A 23,367-nucleotide genomic window follows, 5' to 3' on the forward strand; every position below is an offset into this window, starting at 1 on the left:
ATTCATCTGTACAAACAATAGTACGCAAGTATAAACACCATGGGACCACGAAGCCGTCATACCACTCAGGAGGAGACACCTTCTGTCTCCTAGAGATGAATGTACTTTGGTGCGAAAAGTGCAAATCAATCCCAGAACAACAGCAAAGGACCTTGTGAAGATGCTGGAGGAAACGGGTACAAAAGTATCTATATCCACAGTAAAATGAGTCCTATATCGACATAACCTGAAAGGCCGCTCAGCAAGGAAGAAGCCACTGCTCCAAAACCGCCATTAAAAAAAGCCAGACTACAGTTTGCAACTGCACATGGGGACAAAGATCGTACTTTTTGGAGAAATTTCCTCTGGTCTGATGAAACAAAAATAGAACTGTTTGGCCATAATGACCATTGTTATGTTTGGAGGAAAAAGGGGGAGGCTTGCAAGCTGAAGAACACCATCCCAACCGTGAAGCACGGGGGTGGTAGCATCATGTTGTGGGGGTGCTTTGCTGCAGGAGAGACTGGTGCACTTCACAAAATAGATGGCATCATGAGAGAGAAATTATGTGGCTATATTGAAGCAACATCTCAAGACATCAGTCAGGAAGTTAAAGCTTGGTCGCAAATGGTTATCCAAATGGACTATGACCCCAAGCATACTTCCAAAGTTGTGGCAAAATGGCTTAAGGACAACTAAGTCAAGGTATTGGAGTGGCCATCACAAAGCCTTGACCTCAATCCTATAGAAAATGTGTGGGCAGAACTGAAAAAGCGTGTGCAAGCAAGGAGGCCTACAAACCTGACTCAGTTACACCAGCTCTGTCAGGAGGAATGGGCCAAAATTCACCCAACTTATTGTGGGAGGGCTACCCAAAACGTTTGACCCAAGTTAAACAATTTAAAGGCAATGCTACCAAATACTAATTGAGTGTATGTAAACTTCTCTGTACTATTATTCTGACATTTCACATTCTTAAAATAAAGTAGCCTAAGACAGGGAATTTGTACTAGGATTAAATGTCAGGAATTGTGAAAAACTGAGTTTAAATGTATTTGGCTAAGGTGTATGTAAACTTCCGACTTCAACTGTATGTCTACATTGCTTTTTAAAAGTCACACACTGACACACACTACCAGAAGTATCTATAAACGCTTTCTTATAGATTATAGAATTGTGTCGTGGTAAAAGCTAAATTTCCTAGTTGGTGCAGAAATTTAGGAAATAGGAGACTTAGGAAATAGTGAACGCCTATTGGCAGAGTTTTGGGATAAAACTCTTCAGTGGAATAAACCATATGCATGTCTGCACACCAGAGCTAGCGCATAGCTGATACTGCTTAACACTAGATGGCTAAATTATGTTGGTCATTTTATTTGGAGTTTGCAAAGCATGTTTACCCCCATCTATCCCCCAACCCCAAACCATTACATTAGAATGAAGAACAAAAAACACCCCTCGCTATTTTAGCGTTGGAGCTCGATGCTGCATCCTCTAGTTGTGTCTGACCTCAAATAGTGTTCTAAAATAGACATGAATGTTCCGGAACGCGTGAATTATTTACAATGCTTCTGAGGTATGCAGCTTTAGCAGGAAGTATTTAGGCTTCAGGGGAACAGGAACGTTTTTAAAAGATACGCCACATAAACCTCTCTCTCTCTCCCTATGCATGTCTGTCTCTCTCTCCCCCTCCTTGTTTCTTTATCTTATTCGCTCTCTCACATTCACTCTTCGCCTGAATTGACCTCTGCTGTGCTATTCATATTTTCCTGTAGCAAACTGTTATACCCCCTCTTTCTCTCTCCCTCTCTCTTTAATATCATTATACTACATTAGAGATATCATCTGGCCATGTTGGGTTTGTTATAGAGCTGGATTGTTAATTGTGATAATACAATGAAAGACAGAAGGAGGGATAACTGAACAATAAAAAATAATTAAGGAAAGCTAATTGAAAGACAAACAGAAACAATAACTAAACAAAGCCCTGGCTAGGAATAGACTAACAAACACAGACAAGGTTTACACACACTCAGACTGTATACTGTTGACCATTCACCAGTACTGTATGCTCGTGGATTAATCATTGAATCAAACAATCATATCATGAGAATGATCTTTCAATGTCAATTAGACAATAACATTTTAATCTCTCCTCTCTCAAGCTGTTCTTTTGTTCTCTTCATCTGTTCCCTATTTCTCTTGAATCTGTATGCAGCAACTGTGTTACAAAATGATTGATATCACACACAAAACACAAACACACACTGGACCTCCACTTATGTATTCAGGCCATGTTTGTGTAAATGTCATCTGCTCTCTAGTTCCTAAATTAACACAGCAGTGTCTTCCTAGAAAAACATCAAGGGGGTGAAGAATCTGTGCGTGTGTAAAGATCTGTGTGTAATAGTAGTATTTTACTTGATTGTCTCTTTCCCTCTCCTTCAGAATGGTGTGGTCCATCGAGATCTGAAGCTGGAGAACATTCTACTAGACCAGGACCTGAACGTCAAGGTGAGAACACACAAAGAATGTAAAAAAATTATTGGTTAAAATCGAACCCCCCCCTATTGGTCTGTTGAAAATGTGATTCTACAGATTTTCCGCTTATAGTGCAGACCTTGTGCCTGTCATCCAGTGAGTGTAAAGGGTAGTTATTTTAAAAGGATATGCCTGCATTGGCCGGGAATCGAACCCGGGCCTCCCGCGTGGCAGGCGAGAATTCTACCACTGAACCACCAATGCTGAGCTGCTCTGTTAGTCTACTCCAGGGCTCACAACACAGTGGGGGTGGCATGAAGGACAAGGAGAAGGGAGGAGTGAAGTAGAGTTGAAAATAGGAGAGAAAGACTGGAAGGGGTTTAAGAGACATATAGGACAAAAATGTAGAGAAGTAGTTTGAAAATAGGTTGATATAGCTCATGCACTTAGATTTGTGTTTCTGGGTATTTTCAGGAGTTTAAATTCAAGTGTGTTGCGAGATCCTGCTTTACCCCAAAAGAGACCACACATTGGCCGGGAATCAACCCGGGCCTCCCGAATGGCAGACGAGAAGTTTACCACTGAACCACCAATGCTTTGCTATATAATTCTCTGGGACAGAGTATTTCTCTAACAGTCAGGGTGAAGTGAAACAAATGTTGAATTAGTATTTAACTATTCAGCTCGAAGCACCATTAAAAACAGACGTCGTCTTTTAAGACGTTTTTTGTTGTTGTTGCATGATAGACCAGTTATAGGTAGTACAATGTACTTAGAGTGCCCGTCTCTTAATCATTTGTATTTTTGCATGGTAGACTAGTTTTAGGTAGGTACAATGTGTAGTGTTTTTACATAGCCTAGTACCTAGAGTCTGTTTGCGACAAGGATTTGAAAATAAACTTGAGCGATACCCGAGTGATCTAAAATAATTATTCTAGAGGTTTATCCATAATTAATGAGTTTACAAATGTAATCCATATGAAAGGTTATCAGAAATGATGTAACATGTAGACTACCATGTAAAAATACACTACATGGCCACCATGCGCATTGCCAAGCATCAGCGTAAAGCTCGCCCCCATTGGACTCTGGAGCAGTGGAAACGCATTCTCTGGAGTGATGAATCGCGCATCACCATCTGGCAGTCTGACGGAGCAATCTGGGTTTGGCGGATGCCAGGAGAATGCTACCTGCCCCAATGCATAGTGCCAAATGTAAAGTTTGGTGCAGGAGGATTAATGTTCTAGGGCGCTTTTTCATGGTTTGGGCTTGGCCCCTTAGTTCCAGTGAAGGAAAACCTTTTTTTATTTTTTTTTAATTTATTTTTTTTACCCCTTTTTCTCCCCAATTGGTAGTTCGTCTTGTCCCATCGCTGCAACTCCCGTATGAACTCGGGAGAGGTGAAGGTCGAGAGCCATGCGTCTTCCGAAACACGACCCCACACAGCTTCTTGACACTGCTCGTTTAACCAAAAAGCCAGCCATACCAATGTATCAGAGAAAACACCATACAGATGGCAACCAAAGTCAGTGTGCATGCACCCGGCCACCACAAGGAGTCACTAGAGCGCGATGGGAAAAAACATCCCGGCCGGCCAAAACCTTTCCTAACCTGGACGACGCTGGGCCAATTGTGCGCCGCCTCATGGGTCTCCAGGTTGCGGCCGGCTGCGACACAGCCCGGGATCGAACCCGGATCTGTAGTGATGCCTCTAGCACTGCGATGCAGTGCCTTACCAGGCCCTTTCCTGTTTCAGCATAACAATGCCCCGTGCACAAAGCGAGGTCCATACAGAAATGGTTTGTCAAGATGGGAGTGGAAGAACTTGACTGGCCTGCACAGAGCCCTGATCTCAACTCCATCGAATACCTATGGGATGAATTGGAACACCAAATGCGAGCCAGGCCTAATCGCCCAACATCACTAATACTCTTATGGATGAATGGAAGCAAGTCCCTGCAACAATGTTCCCACATCTAGAGGAATGCCTTCCCAGAAGAGTGGAACCGACAGAGGGTGCCTCGCCTCGAGCGCCGATAAAACATTGCAGATCTAATTTTCTCAATCCGTTTGTTTCGTGCATTACTACATACACCCAGGTAGAACTTTTGGAATACGAAACGCTGGATACTCACCGTCCACCCGACCTTGCCGAATTCCCTGAGACAGCAGAGCAATGGACTAGCTTCTTCTGCGAGGAGCCAAGCTGCTTGGGAGTCCTACCGGAGAGTACATGGCGGGGTCTTAGTGAGATTAAGACGCCAGGCGACCCATCCTCCATTACTGAGCATACTACCCGCCAATGTTCAATCATAAATGAACAAACTTGAGTAAGTCAGAGAGAGGATCTTTTTCCAGAGGGACATCAGATCCTACAACATACTCTGTTTTTCTGAAACTTGGCTTTCCTCTGACATCCAGATTATATACAACCAGGGGTTTTACAGTTTTTTGAGGGGATAGGAAGGGGGCTCTCTGGCAAGAGCAAGGGTGGCGGGCTCTGCTTTATGACCATTATCTCATGGTGCGAAGGGGTAAACATACAAGGAACTTTATGCTCCGCCGACTTTTACCTTCCCGGGAGAGTTTACTGGGATTATTGCTATGGCTGTGTACATCCCGCCCCAAACTGATTCCAAAAAAGCTCTCAAAGATCTTCATTGGACCCTGAACAAACTGGAGACTGAATTCCCTGAGGCAGCGTTCATTGCTGCGGGGGACTTTAACAAAAGTAATTTGAGAACCGTGCTCCCAAATTATTACCAACACATCAACTGTCCAACTTGCGTAAATTCTACTCTTGACCACTGCTACACGCCTTTTCAACACGGGTGTAAGGCCCTCTCCCGTCCTCCTTTCTGAAAATCTGACCATGACTCCATCTTGCTTCTTCCCGCCTACAAATAAAGACTCGAGGGAAGTTCCGGTGATCAGGTCTGTACAGCGTTGGTCTGACCAATCAGAATTCACAATGAATACGCCACCTCAGTCACCGGATTCATACAAAAATGCATAGATGACATGATACCGATAGTATCTTTCAAAACATACCTGAATCAAAAACCGTGAATTAATAGCAGCCTTGTAGGAAAACTGAAAGAGAAAGATGCTGCTTATAAACAGGGATAGGTGACCGGGAACAATAGTTTGGTTAAACAGGACAAATATGACTTACGCAGATCGATCAAGATGGCGAAACAAGAATAGAGCCAAAGTGGAGAAGAAATTCAGCGGGTCGGACACAAGGTGTAGGTGGCATAGGCTCCTGAAGATCACGGATTACAAAAAGAAAGCCAGCCACATCATGCTCACCAACGCCACCCCCCCCCCCCCCCCTCCCCATTTATATAACCATTTCTACCAATATGCGTGCCAGTTATGGTTTCCATATCCACAGTTTTGTGGAACAGTTTCATTTCATGTATAATAACATATTTATATCGCAAAACCAAATCTAAATGAAAATTATACAAACCAAAAAAGGAACTTCTATTGCCAACTATGTAAAAATAGCCTACAAAAAGCCAACAAATAAAAACTGCAGCCTGCAGGTAGAAAATATCCTGATAAAAATAAATATACAATAAATCACATTGGCTATGCATGGCCTGTCTGCAACGAACTTAAAACATTGTATCAACTATTAATTTGGGTCCAGCCCGAAGCTTGCACTTGCAGACTTTCAACATTGTATAAAAATATTTTGCACCCTCCAAAGTATCCTCCGCCATTGAGCTTGGGACAGACACAGCTGTAGGCTATTTGCGCAAGGGATAAGAAGCAGTGCTTGACTTGGGCAGGAGCTCACTGGAGCTGAGTACTGACACCTCAAATTTTCTACTGCTTGAGCTCCTGTTCCTCTTATAGAATACTAGCTCAAAAGTATTGTGGAGATCCTGCACCTAAATATAAACAGTACCAGCACCCAAAATGAGTACTTAATCTATTTCAGTCCAAGTCAAGCACTGATGAGAAGTAATCTGGTAGGCCTATTTTATGACATTTCCACTGGATCAGAGCGAAACATTTTTCCCTTTCATGCTGTGGTTATCGAAAGGGAGAGAGCTGGAAAGATTTTTCAAATACATTGAGGAACTATTGTCATTCTAAATGGATGTAAAAACAGACTTCGCTTTCTCACTGTTTGAGGTGAAGAAAACATTACTTTGAGAAGCTCCAAAGCTCATTAGTGGTGGTGTGTTATTAAGCCAATCAGAAATACTATCAGATCTGCAAGTAGGCACATTTTAGTATGCCTACATTTGCTCGCAGGCCTACTTCTAAGCGTTCGTCCTTACTCAACATTGACAGGAGCGCTCCAAACAAAAGACAATTACTAAATTGAATTGACAAAACTCGTAAATGGAATGAAATAAACCAAAACTTGTTTCTCTCAAGTGTTTTATAGCTTGTGTGCTCTGCAAACAATGTGTCCACTCCGCCAATGAGAACGGAATGTCAAAGCTGTCATCAATGCAAAGGGTGGCTACTTTGAAGAATGTGTATATTTTGATTTGTTGAAAACTTTTTGGGTTACTACATGATTCCATATGTGTTATTTCTTAGTTTTGATGTCTCCACTATTATTAGAAAATTGCTAAAATAAATAGTAAACCTTGAATAAGTAGGTGTGTTCAAACTTTTGACTGGTACTGTATGTATGTATGTATGTATGTATGTGTGTGTGTGTGTGTGTGTGTGTGTGTGTGTGTGTGTATATATATATAGTGTGTATGTATGTATACTGCTCAAAAAAAGAAATGTTCATTGTTCATTCAGTATTGGTTTCGGCTTTTTTTGGTCCTCCAATAATCGGTCGACCTCTAGTCTTTGCTCTGCCTCCACCCCAAGGGACATTTATTTATTCATCACTGTATATAGTGCTACTTCTATTATATTGTTTTTATTACAATTGTCATTAGTGAAATAAAATAATCTTGCATGCTGAAGCTCGAAGCCTAAGATTTTCACTGTACCCTTCACTTACACCTGCAACCCTGATATTGGAATTAGATTTTCAAGGAGTAGGTGTCCACATACTTTTGAACATGTAGTGTATGTAAACAAATACATGGTACTTATATATTGGAACATGGTTGGACTGAAAGTTCCAGCATGTACTTATGTAAGTAGATCCCAAAATGCCTTAAAAAAAAAAGGGGACCATGCATTGGCCGGGAATCGAACCCGGGCCTCCCGCGTGGCAGGCGAGAATTCTACCACTGAACCACCAATGCTTTGATAGAGAAATTCTCCCCGAGAGTGATATAACCATCTGGATAAAGTGAAACAGAAGTTGAAACATGAGTTAGTATTTAGCTATCCGTCTCGAAGGACCATTAAATGAGAGGCAGTACAATGTAATAAGAGTGTTGTTACATAGTACTTACAGCCTGTTTGCAACGAGGATATGCAAATAAAGTTATTTGAGATACCTGACTGAAATCTGAGTAAATCCTACAATGCTTTACTTTTTCCACATTTTGTTACGTTACAGCCTCATTCTAAAAAGCATTAAACGTTTTTTTTCCCTTCATCAGTCTACCTGCATGTTGAAGCTCGAAGGCTAAGATTTTCACTGTACCCTACAATCACACCTGCAACTGTGAACATGTGACTAGTAAAAAATCTGAATTAAAATCAGCAAAGGGGGCCCAACTCCATATTAATGCCTACGATTATGGAATGAGATGTTCGACGAGCAGGTCTCCACATTACATTCGGCCATATATTGTATGTAAGCAAATAAATGGTAGTTATTTATATATTGGAACATGGTTGGACTGAAATTTTCAGCACTTATTTCTGTGAGTAGAACCTAAAATACTTTTTTTTTTAAAAGACATGCATGCATTGGCCGGGAATCGAACCCGGGCCTCCCGCGTGGCAGGCGAGAATTCTACCACTGAACCACCAATGCTTTAATAGATCAATACTCTTTCCCCAATAGCCATATAAGAGGAAAACAGAAAGGGGACGAAGGGTCAAGTTGGAGCGGGGAGCAGATGGGAGATGGCATTTGTGAAAAATGTAAAGTAGTTGTTTTGAAAGGTAGTATTAGGATTTATGTCTGATTGTGGACATCAGCCTGTTTACGACCTGGATTTGAAAATAAACTTATTTGAGATATCGGAGGGATCTAAAAATAATGATTCTAGAGCTATAGCCATAATTAACTTTAGTTTTAAATGTAATCCATATGATCATTTATCAGGAAGCATGTAACATGTAGCTGCTATGTAAATAGTTACATGTACTTATTATTTCTATGAGAAATCTTACAACACTTCAAAAAGTGTCCTTGCATTGGCCGGGAATCGAACCCGGGCCTCCCGCGTGGCAGGCGAGAATTCTACCACTGAACCACCAATGCTTTGGTGATGCAACTTTCTAGACTTCTGACTTTGAATGGAGCATGTCTTTGGCTCTATCGGAGTGGTTTGTGTTTGTTTATTATTTATTTCACTTGCTATGGCAATGTAACCACGTTTCCCATGTCAATAAAGCTATGAATTGAATTGAAAGAGAGGGAGGAGGAAGAAATGTAGACTGGATGATCGCAACAGAGTTAGTCAGACAATGAATTCCACTTCCCAATACCTCTTTCTGAACCATTGAGGATGAGGGAGAAAATGCAGTTGCAAGGCATATAGTAATAATGGTTCATCCTTCCTAATCCTTCCTGTTAATATACATTAATTATGTAAACAAGCATACATGACTGTTCCATGCGCAAAACCCCCTCACAGACATTGTCATCTGCTCTTAACATAGCATAGTTAATTGCCTGCTGATCGGACATAAACAGCAGATGGGCTTCCCATTGTATTCAAACTGTTTGGGTAGGTTTTATACTCCAAGAACATTCACACCTGGCCTAATGGGTAACCAGTTGACTGGACTCCACAGAGATATGGAAGTTGACAAAAGTCTGAACACAGTTGCAATGTTTTTTTTTATTATTGCAACTGGGGTAAACAATATGTAGCCTACAGTAAAGTGTTTCCTATATTCCTATATTATATCGATATCAAATGGAAAAATGCAGCTGATATGGACTTTGCATATCGGTGCCCATCACTACAGATTAATGTTTGAGACAAATACTTATTGGTCATTGATTTGACTTTGTATGCTGCACCAGAGTTTTCATTGTTCGTTTTAGCTGTCAAGCTGGAAAACGCAATAAAATAACTCTGTGTTGACTGAAAGCCAAAGCTGGGAAATGTGCTGCATTGTGAAGCCATGCGCTAAGAACCAGCCTAAAGACATGGTGTAAATTCCTATAACCCAGCCCTGAAGTCTTTCCATTCCTTTTATGGCCGGTACTCCCCTTATATGGTTGCACGACGCGAGGGAATACACGGAATCTGCAAATCTGGGAAAGCAGAGGGTTTTAATAAAAGTCACACACACCGTCTAAGAGTTAAAGAAAACAGACTACGTACTTTTCTCTCCGCAGCTTCCATACTTCTTCACCACAGTGGGTATTATTCAGACCAATGCGGGAAATGCCATTCTGTATGGTATGCATGAGATAGATAAGGGAGGAAGTTGCCCTTAGACACTGATTCAAGGCCAGTTTAGCATATTCTCCTCTAATGGTTGAAGCTGGAATCATTAATAGGTGAAATTGCCACGTCTGTTTTGGATATTACAACAAAGAAGTTACTGGAAACAGTTGCATGCGCAATAGGACAGCAGAATATGCACTGCACATTTTGTTCCTACACTGTAGAACGCTCCTTTCCTCATATTTTTATTTTACCTTTATTTAACTAGGCAAGTCAGTTAAGAACAAATTCTTATTTCCAATGATGGCCTACTAATAGCAATTACAATAGTGCTACAGTGGCAGGATAATAGCTAAGGAATAACAGTGTAAAAACATAGGCTACAAATTGGGCTATAAGATTAGATGTACTTTATTGTCCATTACCTTACAGACTAGAGGTCGACCGATTAATCGTAATGGCTGATTAATTAGGACCGATTTCAAGTTTTCATAGCAATCGGAAATCGGTATTTTTGGACGGCAATTTAAAATTGTTTTTTTTTTTACACCTTTGTTTAACTAGGCAAGTCAGTTAAGAACACGTTCTTATTTTAAATGACGGCCTAGGAACGGTGGGCTAACTGCCTTGTTCAGGGGCAGAACGACAGATTTTTACCTTGTCAGCTCGGGGATTCAATCTTGCAACCTTACGGTTAACAAGTCCAACGCTCTAACCACCTGCTTTACATTGCACTCCACGAGGAGCCTGCCTGTTACGCGAATGCAGTAAGAAGCCACGGTAAGTTGCTAGCTAGCATTAAACTTATCTTATAAAAAACAATCAATCAATCATAATCACTAGTTAACTACACATAGTTGATTCCACCGTGCTTCTTTCACATGCTTTGCTTGCTGTTTGGGGTTTTAGGCTGGGTTTCTGTACAGCACTTTGAGAATATCAGCTGATGTACGAAGGGCTATATAAAAATAAATTTGATTTGATTTGAGTTGATGATATTACTAGTTTATCTAGCCTGTCCTGCGTTGCATATAATCGCTTAGGTACACGTTGCTCCAACCATAAACATCAATGCCTTTCTTAAAATCAATACACAAGTATATATTTTTAAACCTGCATATTTAGTTAATATTGCCTGCTAACATGAATTTCTTTTAACTAGGGAAAATGTGTCACTTCTCCTGCAAACAGAGTCAGGGTATATGCAGCAGTTTGGGCCGCCTGGCTCGTTGCGAACTGTGAAGACTATTTCTTCTTAACAAAGACAGATGACTTCGCCAAACACCCTACTACATAAATCACCACCCCGAACCACATAAACGAAATACCCTCTGCCACGTCCTGACCAAACTACAATAACAAATAACCCTTATACTGGTCAGGACGTGACAGCATATTTAGCTAAAAGAAATCCAGGTTAGCAGGCAATATTAACCAGGTGAAATTGTGTCACTTCTCTTGCGTTCATTGCACGCAGAGTCAGGGTATATGCAACAGTTTGGGCCACCTGTCTCGTTGCGAACTAATTTGCCAGAATTTTACGTAATTATGACATAGCATTGAAGGTTGTGCAATGTAACAGGAATATTTAGACTTATGGATGCCACCCGTTAGATAAAATACAGAACGGTTCTGTATTTCACTGACAGGAAAAACGTTTTGTTTTCGAGATGATAGTTTCCGGATTCGACCATATTAATGACTTAAGGCTCGTATTTCTGTGTGTTATTATGTTATAATTAAGTCTATGATTTGATAGAGCAGTCTGACTGAGCGATGGTAGGCAACAGCAGGCTCGTAAGCGTTCATTCAAACAGCACTTTCGTCTGCCAGCAGCCCTTCACAATGCATTGCACTGTTTATGACTTCAAGCCTGTCAACTCCCAAGATTAGGCTGGTGTAACCGATGTGAAATGGCTAGCTAGTTAGCCGGGTGCGCGCTAATAGCGTTTCAAACGTCACTCGCTCTGAGACTTGGAGTAGTTTTCCCCCTTGCTTTACATGGGTAACGCTGCATCGAGGGTGGCTGTTGTCGATGTGTTCCTGGTTCGAGCCCAGGTAGGAGCGAGGAGAGGGACGGAAGCTATACTGTTACACTGGCAGTACTAAAGTGCCTATAAGAACATCCAATAGTCAAAGGTATATGAAATACAAATCGTATAGAGAGAAATAGTCCTATAATTCCTATAATAACTACAACCTAAAACTTCTTACCTGGGAATATTGAAGACTCATGTTAAAAGGAACCACCAGCTTTCATATGTTCTCATGTTCTGAGCAAGGAACTTAAACGTTAGCCTTCTTACATGGCACATATTGCACTTTTACTTTCTTCTCCAACACTTTGTTTTGCATTATTTAAACCAAATTGAACATGTTTCATTATTTTTTTGAGGCTAAATTGATTTTATTGATGTATTATATTAAGTTAAAATAAGTGTTCATTCAGTATTGTTGTAATTGTCATTATTACAAATAAATAAATAAAACAAATCGGCCGATTAATCGGTATCGGCTTTTTTGGTCCTCCAATAATCGGTATTGGCGTTGAAAAATCATAATCGGTCGACCTCTATTACAGACATTGGAAATGTGCGTTTATGCTCATAACCCAACACCCCAAGAGACACACACACACACCACGAGGAGCTGGAAACAATGGGTCAGGCACTGTGCAGAGTAAATGTAGGGGGTTAAGTACCTTGCTCAAGGGCACTAGGCATTCTGTCAAGGGCACTCTGAGCTGGGATTCACCCCGTTACCAGAGGGTTGATGGCCAGCTTCTCTAATTATAGCTAGCCTACCTGCTAAAATGGTTAAGGCTAATGGGCTAGACAACAATAGCAGTGTAATATCATCAATGGTAATAATAGACCAGAAGTAATACTATACAGGCTAATACACTGTAATAATAGGATTAATAGCAGCAAGGCTAACAGCATAGTAGCAATGGGCTTCCGAGTGGCGCAGCAGTCTAAGGCACTGCATCTCAATGCAAGAGGAGTCACTACAGTCCCTGGTTTGAATCCAGACTGTATCACATCCGGCCGTGATTGGGAGTCCCATAGGGCGGCGCAGAGTTGGCCCAGCGTCGTCCGAGTTTTGCTGGGGTAGACCGTCATTGTAAATCAGAATTAGTTCTTAACTGACTTGCCTAGCTAAATAAAGGAAAAATTAAAATGGGAGTAAAGCACATTGGCAATAGGCAATGACTTTTTAAGAAGCTAAACATAATAGCAGCTAATTATTAGCAACAGGCACATTTTTTTATTTATTTTTATTTATTTCACCTTTATTTAACCAGGTAGGCTAGTTGAGAACAAGTTCTCATTTGCAACTGCAACCTGGCCAAGATAAAGCATAGCAGTTCGACACATACAACCCAGAGTTACACATGGAATGAACAAAACATACAGTCAATAATACAGTAGAAAAATAAAACAAAAGTCTATATACAGTGAGTGCAAATTAGGTAAAATAAGGGAATTAAGGCAATAAATAGGCCATGGTGGGGAAGTAAGTACAATATGGCAATTAAACACTGGAATGGTAGATATGCAAAAGATGGATGTGCAAGTAGAGATACTGGGGTGCAAAAGGAGCAAAATAAATAAATACAGTATGGGGATGAGGTAGATAGATGGGCTGTATACAGATGGGCTATGAACAGGTGCAGTGATCTGTGAGCTGCTCTGACAGCTGGTGCTTAAAGCTAGTGAGGGAGATGGGAATAATAGAGAATAAAATACACACTATAAAGCTACTAGCACACATGAACAGCTAGACTGACATGGAACCCAAACCTGCTGCGCACGTGCGCCATCGTGCATAAATTTATTTTGTCCCCCCACACCAAACGCGATCACGACACGCAGGTTAAAATATCAAAACAAACAGTAAACTAAAAAGTTGTTTGACCTTAACCCGTTCGGCAACTTAATTGGTCTAATGAAAGCTTCATGCCGTAAAAAAACTAAGCACGTCACAGAATGTGTTTTTTTGGAGAAAAAAAATTGAAAGCGGGAAAAATCCATATATTAGCCGCGTCATTGTTTAAGCCGCGAGGTTCAAAGCCTGGGAAAAAAGTTGCGGCTTATAGTCCGGAATTTACGGTAGTTCATTTCAGTTCTTCAGGTCCTACTCACTGTTGTCAGACTCTCAACTGGATGAGAGGATCAAAAGAGCTGATAGGCCGGAATGAAGAACTTGGTGCAGAGTCTGTGAGGGCACGCTTAAGAGAAGAGGGTGTTCGAGTCCAGCGGGAGAGGGTCAGACAGAGTCTGATCCGTGTCAATCCCCAGGGAGCTGCGAGGAGGGCCATGCAGCAGCGGCTACACCGGAGGCAGTACAAATTCTTTGTGGCACATCGATGGCAACCATAAGCTGATCCTGTAAGTGCATAGATTTAGGCCTCCTGACCACTACACGTTTTTACAATCTTAGCATCGTAAAAAACTTAATGATTTATCTTGTTATATGGCCATGAAAGAATTGTGGCCCTATTCCCGGGTATACAGTGCCTTCAGAAAATATTCACAGCTTGACTTTTTCCACATTTTGTTTTGTTACAACCTGAATTCAACCACCATCACCTCTCAAGCCACCACCTCAGCTACTTCAACCACCACCTCAGCTCCTTCAACCACCATCTCAGGTCCTTCAACCACCACCTCAGCTCCTTCAACCACCACCTCAGCTCCTTCAACCACCACCTCAGCTCCTTCAACCAGCACCACCACCTCAGCTCCTTCAACCACCACCACCTCAGCTCCTTCAACCACCACCACCACCTCAGCTCCTTCAACCACACCACCACCTCAGCTCCTTCAACCACCACCACCTCAGCTCCTTCAACCACCACCACCACCTCAGCTCCTTCAACCACCACCACCTCAACTCCTCCAACCACCACCACCTCAGCTCCTTCAACCACCACCACCTCAACTCCTCCAACCACCACCACCTCAGCTCCTTCAACCACCACCACCTCAGCTCCTTCAACCACCACCACCACCTCAGCTCCTTCAACCACCACCACCTCAACTCCTCCAACCACCACCACCTCAGCTCCTTCAACCACCACCACCTCAACTCCTCCAACCACCACCACCTCAACTCCTCCAACCACCACCACCTCAACTCCTCCAACCACCACCATCTCAGCTCCTTCAACCACCACCTCAGCTCCTTCAACCACCACCACCACCACCACCTCAACTCCTCCAACCACCACCAGCCCAACTCCTCCAACCACCCCTCAGCTCCTTAAACCACCACCTCAGCTCCTTCAACCACCACCTCAGCTCCTTCCAGAGTTTAGACAGATGTAGCCTTCACAAAAGTTAAGTACTTTTCCATTCCAGTACGATTTTGTTTGATCATATTTGGATAGAGTAAGGTACTTTTAAGATATATGGCCTATGGTTGAGGTCTATTGTATTTTGCTCTGTGGCACTTTAGCACAGCAGCGCCATCTGCTGACAGAAAATTTGTCTTCCACTCGGTACAACAGGACCCAGGAGAGGCCTACTGCAATCACTGGATTGGAGCCTTCACTGCGTGCCTGCCGTGGGAGGAAAACAGAACATTCTGAATGGACAGAACTTTACCTTTACCTTTTGGAATGCCCAATTGGGACTTTTAGAAACGTTTTTTAAAAAAAATGTGTGGAAGGTCCTACAGTCTGCTCCTCAAGATAGGGATTCTACTGGCTTTTTACTGGACCGGTGGTTCGGCCCCCATTACATTTTAATTTGATAGAATTGTGATTAACAGTAACCTATTACAGTTAACAACATAACATTGTTGACACATTGTGGCAGCTCGAACGATGTGGTTGAAGATGGACTAGTGCAGGGCTCTCCAACCCTGTTCCTAGAGAGCTACTGCCCTGTAGGTTATCGCTCATTCCACAAGGTTTATAATCACAATTTGTACTGCTCTAATTATGTTGGTAACCAGTTTATAATAGCAGTAAGCCACCTCGGGGGTTTGTGATATATGGCCAATATACCACTGCTAAGGGCTGTGTTTAGGCACTCCGCGTTGCATTGTGGATAAGAACAGCCCATAGCCCTGGGATATTGTCCATTTACCACACCTCCTCGGGCCTTAGTGCCTAATTTTTGTATTTCATTTTTTATTTCACCTTTATTTAACCAGGAAAGGCTAGTTGAGAACAAGTTCTCATTTACAATTGTGACCTGGCCAAGATAAAGCAATGCAGTTTCACACATACAACAACACAGTTACAAATGGAATAAACAAACATACAGTCAATAATACAGTACAAAAAAAGTCTATATACATTGTGTGAAAATGAGGTAAGATAAGGGAAGTAAGGCAATAAATAGGCCATGGTGGCGAAGTAATTACTATATAGCAATTAAACACTGGAGTGATAGATGTGCAGTAGATAAATGTGCAAATAGAGATACTGGGGTGCAAAGGAGCAAGATAAATAAATAAATAAATAAATACAGTATGGGGATGAGGTAGTTGGATGGGCTATTTACAGATGGGCTATGTACAGGTGCAGTGATCTGTGAGCTGCTCTGACAGCTGGTGCTTAAAGTTAGTGAGGGAGATAATGAGTCTCCAGCTTCAGTGATTTTTGCAGTTTGTTCCAGTCGTTGGCAGCAGAGAACTGGAAGGAAAGGCGGCCAAAGGAGGAATTGGCTTTGGGGGTGACCAGTGAAATATACCTGCTGGAGTGCGTGCTATGGGTGGGTGCTGCTATAGTGACCAGTGAGCTGAGATAAGGCGGGGCTTTACCTAGCAAAGACTTGTAGATGACCTGGACCCAATGGGTTTGGCGATGAGTATGAAGCGAGGGCCAGCCAATGAGAGCGTACAGGTCGCAGTGTTGGGTAGTATATGTGGCTTTGGTGACAAAACGGATGGCACTGTGATAGACTGCATCCAATTTGTTGGGTAGAGTGTTGGAGGCTATTTTTTAAATGACATCGCCGAAGTCGAGGATCGGTAGGATAGTCAATTTTACGAGGGTATGTTTGGCAGCATGAGTGAAGGATGCTTTGTTGCGAATAGGAAGCCGATTCTAGATTTCATTTTGGATTGGAGATGCTTGATGTGAGTCTGGAAGGAGAGTTTACAGTCTAACCAGACACCTAGGTACAGTTGAAGTCAGAAGTTTACATACAGTTAGGTTGGAGTCATTAAAACTCGTTTTTCAACCACTCCACAAATGTCTTGTTAACAAACTATAGTTTTGGCAAGTCGATTAGGACATCTACTTTCTGCATGACACAAGTAATTTCTCCAACAATTGTCTACAGACAGATTATTTCACTTATAATTCACTGTATCACAATTCCAGTGGGTCAGAAGTTTACATACATTAAGTTGACTGTGCCTTTAAACAGCTTGGAAAATTCCAGAAAATGATGTCATGGCTTTAGAAGCTTCTGATAGGCTAATTGACATAATTTGAGTCAATTGGAGGTGTACTGTGGATGTATTTCAAGGCCTACCTTCAAACGCAGTGCTTCTTTGCTTGACATCATGGGAAAATGAAAAGAAATCAGTCAAGACTTCAGAATAAAAATGGTAGACCTCCACAAGTCTGATTCATCCTTGGGAACAATTTCCAAACGCTTGAAGGTACCACATTCATCTGTACAAACAATAGTACGCAAGTATAAACACCATGGGACCACGCAGCCGTCATACCGCTCAGGAGACACCTTCTGTCTCCTAGAGATTAACATACTTTGGTGCGAAAAGTGCAAATCAATCCCAGAACAACAGCAAAGGACCTTGTGAAGATGCTGGAGGAAACAGGTACAAAAGTATCTATATCCACAGTAAAATGAGTCCTATATCGACATAACCTGAAAGGCCGCTTAGCAAGGAAGAAGCCACTGCTCCAAAACCGCCATACAAAAGCCAAACTACGGTTTGCAACTGCACATGGGGACAAAGATCGTACTTTTTGGAGAAATGTCCTCTGGTCTGATGAAAGAAAAATAGAACTGTTTGGCCATAATGACCATTGTTATGTTTGGAGGAAAAGGGGGAAGCTTGCAAGCCGAAGAACACCATCCCAACCGTGAAGCACGGGGGTGGCAGCATCATGTTGTGGTCGTGCTTTGCTGCAGGAGAGACTGGTGCACTTCACAAAATAGATGGCATCATGAGGATGGAACATTATGTGGATATATTGAAGCAACATCTCAAGACATCTGTCAGGAAGTTAAAGCATGGTCGCAAATGGGTCTTCCAAATGGACAATGACCCCAAGCATACTTCCAAAGTTGTGGCAAAATTGCTTAATTGGAGTGGCCATCACAAAGCCTTGACTTTAATCCTATAGAAAATTTGTGGGCAGAACTGAAAAAGCGTGTGCGAGCAAGGAGGCCTACAAACCTGACTCAGTTACACCAGCTCTGTCAGGAGGAATGGGCCAAAATTCACCCAACTTATTCTGGGAAGCTTGTGGAAGGCATCCCGAAATGTTTGACCCAAGTTAAACAGTTTAAAGGCAATGCTACCAAATACTAATTGAGTTTATGTAAACTTCTGACTCACTGGGAATGTGATGAAAGAAATAAAAGCTGAAATAAATCATTCTCTCTACTATTATTATTATAACATTTCACATTCTTAAAATAAAGTGTTGATCCTAACTGACCTAAGACAGGGAATTTGTACTAGGATTAAATGTCAGGAATTGTGAAAAACTGAGTTTAAATGTAGTTGGCTAAGGTGTATGTAAACTTCCGACTTCAACTGTATTTATAGTTGTCCACATATTCTAAGTCAGAACCGTCCAGAGTAGTGATGCTGGACGGGCGAGCAGGTGCGGGCAGCGATCGGTTGAAGACCATGCATTTAGTTTTACTTGCATTTAAGAGTAGTTGGAGGCCACGGAAGGAGAGTTGTATTTCATTGAAGCTCGTTTGTAGGTTAGTTAAAACGGTGTCCAAAAATCCAAGGGGTGGGTTTAATTCTGAATGCTGATTGGTTAAAAGTGCATTCCAGCTGGCGTCTATTCCACAAGTTACCACCTGCTAAATCTATGATGTTAATGTCTATTTACTCTGTTCCATCTGACTGTGCAATCCACTGTCTCATCAAGTTATAAACTTGATCTCCACTATAGAAAGCACCTAGACATTGTCTCACATTTCTTTTGGACTAACATTTTGTTTTCAACAGCGGAGATTTGTGTAAACCTTGCTGTCTGTCTCCGACGTTTGCAACATTGTTTAAATATTCAAATTCGATCTCCAGCTGTCCCATAGTAATGAACGTGTAGGGGTCGGGACGAAGCAGGCAGACAGCATTTCTCAGCCAGTCGAAATCTTGAATCAGCTGGCATAATTGTTTAGGATACATACGAACATGTCAATTCGAAAAAAAGTTAAACGAAGTACAGCTAGTTTGCAGTCTTTCCTGCTTCAGTTTGAAGTGATTGTGTTAGCTTTGTTGTTGGCTAGCTCCTATGAACAACAGTGTCCTGACGAGTGAGCACATTTTCTATGCCACACGAAATCGCGCCTCATTAGCTCATTGTTATGGATGTTTCCAAATAAACTCCGCAAAAAAAGAAACGTCCTCTCACTGTCAACAGCGTTTACTTTCAGCAAACTTAACGTGTAAATATTTGTGTAAACATAAGATTCAAGAACTGAGACATAAACTGAACAGGTTCCACAGACATGTGACTAACAGAAATTGAATAATGTGTCCCTGAACAAAGGGGGGGTCAAAATCAAAAGTAACAGTCAGTATCTGGTGTGGCCACCAGCTGCCTTTAAGTACTGCAGTGCATCTCCTGTAAATGTAAATGTAATCTCCTCATGAACTACACCAGATTTGCCAATTCTTCCTGTGAGATGTTACCCCACTCTTCCACCAAGGCACCTGCAAGTTCCTGGACATTTCTGGGGGGAACGTGCCCTAGCCCTCACCCTCACCCAGACGTGCTCAATGGGATTGAGATCCGGGCTTTTCGCTGGCAATGGCAGAACACTGACATTCCTGTCTTGCAGGAAATCACGCACAGAACGAGCAGTATGGCTGGTGGCATTGTCATGCTGGAGGGTCATGTCAGGATGAGCCTGCAGGAAGGGTACCACATGAGGGAGGAGGATGTCTTCCCTGTAACGCACTGCGTTGAGATTGCCTGCAATGACAACAAGCTCAGTCCGATGATGCTGTGACACACCGCCCCAGACCATGACGGACCCTCCACCTCCAAATCGATCCCGCTCCAGAGTACAGGCCTCGGTGTAACGCTCATTCCTTCGACGATAAACGCGAATCCGACCATCACCCCTGGTGAGACAAAACTGCGACTCGTCAGTGAAGAGCACTTTTTGCCAGTCCTGTCTGGTCCAGCGACGGTGGGTTTGTGCCCATAGGCGACGTTGTTGCCGGTGATGTCTGGTGAGGACCTGCCTTACAACAGGCCTACAAGCCCTCAGTCCAGCCTCTCTCAGCCTATTGCGGACAGTCTGAGCACTGATGGAGGGATTGTGCGTTCCTGGTGTAACTTGGGCAGTTGTTGTTGCCATCCTGTACCTGTCCCGCAGGTGTGATGTTCGGATGTACCGATCCTGTGCAGGTGTTGTTATACGTGGTCTGCCACTGCGAGGATGATCAGCTGTCCGTCCTGTCTCCCTGTAGCGCTGTCTTCGGAGTCTCACAGTACGGACATTGCAATTTATTGCCCTGGCCACATCTGCAGTCCTCATGCCTCCTTGCAGCATGCCTAAGGCACGTTCACACAGATGAGCAGGGACCCTGGGCATCTTTCTTTTGGTGTTTTTCAGAGTCAGTAGAAAGGCCTCTTTAGTGTCCTAAGTTTTCACAACTGTGACCTTAATTGCCTACCGTCTGTAAGCTGTTAGTGTCTTAATGACCGTTCCACAGGTGCATGTTCATTAATTGTTTATGGGTCATTGAACAAGCATGGGAAACAGTGTTTTTTACCCTTTACAATGAAGATCTGTGAATTTATTTGGATTTTTACAAATTATCTTTGAAAGACAGGATCCTGAAAAAGGGACGTTTCTTTTTTGGCTGAGTTTACATGTACCTAGCAAACACCATAAACAAATGCAAATGCAGCTACTACTGCACTGTTTGGTATGAGTGTAAATTAGCCGTAGTTAGCTAGCTAGCAAGCAAGGTATAAGTACGTTGCCAGCCAGTATGGCAATGGAACATTTAAAAGGAAACGACTGGGTCGCGTGCATAGATACAGAACAAAGACTGAACAACTGGGTAGCGTCTCTAGCAACCGAACCGATAGAACGAACCTGCAGACGGCTTGCGTAGCAACCCTAGATTTGTGTCAGGACTATATCTTGTGGAAGGATGAAATGGTATGAATAAATTCATTGACTTCGTCTCGGGCCTAATAACACTCGTGCCAATATATCCTTTAAACACCGGCTTCTCGGGCATTATCACTTAATTGGCCAACCCTTTCATATCATTTTCATATTGTTATTTGAAGCATCAAATAGTGTTATTTGACGTGTATCTTTTTTGACACGCAAAGACCCAAACGGCGTTACATAGTATGTCAGGGAACAATTGTTCTTGTAAAAACATTAGGATTAGTTTTGACCATTTTGATTGATTGACTGTACTTAATTTCACCATGCCAACTAGATACTTTTATGGGTAGGTAAAGTGAACATTTCTGGAAATGTGTCTTCACCTGATGTTATGTTATATCCCTCCGCTGATGGCATGACAACCTGGTTGTACGCTGATGGCATGACAACCTGGTTGTACGCTGATGGCATGACAACCTGGTTGTACGCTGATGGCATGACAACCTGGTTGTACGCTGATGGCATGACAACCTGGTTGTACGCTGATTGCATGACAACCTGGTTGTACGCTGATTGCATGACAACCTGGTTGTACGCTGATGGCATGACAACCTGGTTGTACGCTGATGGCATGACAACCTGGTTGTACGCTGATGGCATGACAACCTGGTTGTCCGCTGATGGCATGACAACCTGGTTGTAAAACATAAAATATTTTGAGAATTATTTCCATCTAAAGATAGTATCTGACTTGCAGATGATTTTGGTTGGGCCTAATATTATGATGATACTGTTTTGACAACCTGTAAGCACCTATAATAGTCAGTGGTGGAAAAAGTACCCAATTGTCATACTTGAGTAAAAGTAAAGATGACGTAATAGAAAATGACTCAAGTAAAGGTGTCACCCAGTAAAATATTACTTGAGTAAAAGTCAAAGTATTTGGTTTTAAATATACTTAAGCATCAAAAGTAAATGTAATTGCAAAACTATACTTATGTATCAAAAGTAAAATTATAAATCATTTCAAATTACTTTTATTAGGCAATCCAAACAGCACAATTTTCTTGTTTATTAAATTAAGGATAGTCAAGGGCACACTCCAACACTCAGACAATTTACAAATTAAGCATTTGTGTTTAGTGAGTCTGCCACGTCAGAGGCAATAGGGATGACCAGGGATGTTGTCTTGTGTGAATTTAACCATATTCCTGTCCTGTTAAGCATTCAAAATGTAACAAGTACTTTGGGTGTCAGGAAACATTAATGGAGTAAAAAGTACATTATTATCTTAAGGAATGTAGTGGAGTACAAGTTGTAAAAAAAAAATGTAATAGTAAAGTACAGATACCCCCAAAAATGACTTAAGTAGCACTATAAAGTATATTTACTTAAGTACTTTACACCACTAATAGTTTTCTACTGACCCAGTTTCTATATAGTGATAGGTGTACAGTATGAGGGGAGATGCAGCAGGTAGCTTGCATACCTTCCAAGCCTCTGATAATAGTTCAGCTAATCCTCAGGCACGTGTGGGCAGAGGAGCTATGGAGAGAGGCGCTGTGTGTGTTTGTGTGTCAGGGCAAAAGAATGCCTCTTCTAAGAACTAGAGGAACAAAATGAGAGCAGGAATGGCATGCAGGCTTAACTCTGTCCGGCTGACTGGTGCTGGAGCCAGGTACAATTTACACCACGCACACATACTTCCCCAATTATGATATAAATCCACTGTAATATATTTGTATAAACACACATGCAGAGATGTAGGATCTTAATTTGATCAGGAAAAATAGATGAGCTTCCTGATTTACATAAATTTACTGAAAACCCACACTAACACACGGTTATATTAACAGTATTGCACTTTTCATGTAACCTACTTTTGGCCAGCTTATAGCCTAACCACTGATCAAGCAACATTATGGGCTAAATGTTCAAATCCTGTTACAGCGGGAATATTTTGCTGCGACAATACAGTTCCAATTAAGATCCTACATTAAGATCCTACATTTTGCTGCGAAGAGACAGAATCAATAGATCATTTATTCTGATATTGACCCTATGTAGCTTGTTTCTGGTCA

General features: G+C 42.0%; 1 protein-coding gene and 4 non-coding genes across 5 annotated transcripts in view; 1 reads left to right on the forward strand and 4 right to left on the reverse strand.

The window, feature by feature from the left end:
* LOC106566564 (NUAK family SNF1-like kinase 1) overlaps positions 1-23,367 on the forward strand; it is a 62,702-nt gene that overhangs the window by 33,083 nt on the left and 6,252 nt on the right. The window contains exon 4 of the mRNA XM_014134688.2: positions 2,428-2,493. Coding sequence (XP_013990163.2) covers positions 2,428-2,493 — 66 coding nt within the window. The remainder of the gene's footprint in view (positions 1-2,427; positions 2,494-23,367) is intronic.
* trnag-gcc (transfer RNA glycine (anticodon GCC)) lies at positions 2,654-2,724 on the reverse strand. The gene has a single exon. It is a non-coding gene; the product is annotated as a tRNA-Gly (tRNA).
* trnag-gcc (transfer RNA glycine (anticodon GCC)) lies at positions 7,627-7,697 on the reverse strand. Its single transcript has one exon. It is a non-coding gene; the product is annotated as a tRNA-Gly (tRNA).
* Positions 8,310-8,380, reverse strand: trnag-gcc (transfer RNA glycine (anticodon GCC)). Its single transcript has one exon. It is a non-coding gene; the product is annotated as a tRNA-Gly (tRNA).
* Positions 8,763-8,833, reverse strand: trnag-gcc (transfer RNA glycine (anticodon GCC)). The gene has a single exon. It is a non-coding gene; the product is annotated as a tRNA-Gly (tRNA).

This window comes from Salmo salar, chromosome ssa13 (genome assembly GCF_905237065.1).
Source record: "Salmo salar chromosome ssa13, Ssal_v3.1, whole genome shotgun sequence".
In the NCBI taxonomy this organism is placed as follows: Eukaryota; Metazoa; Chordata; class Actinopteri; order Salmoniformes; family Salmonidae; genus Salmo; species Salmo salar.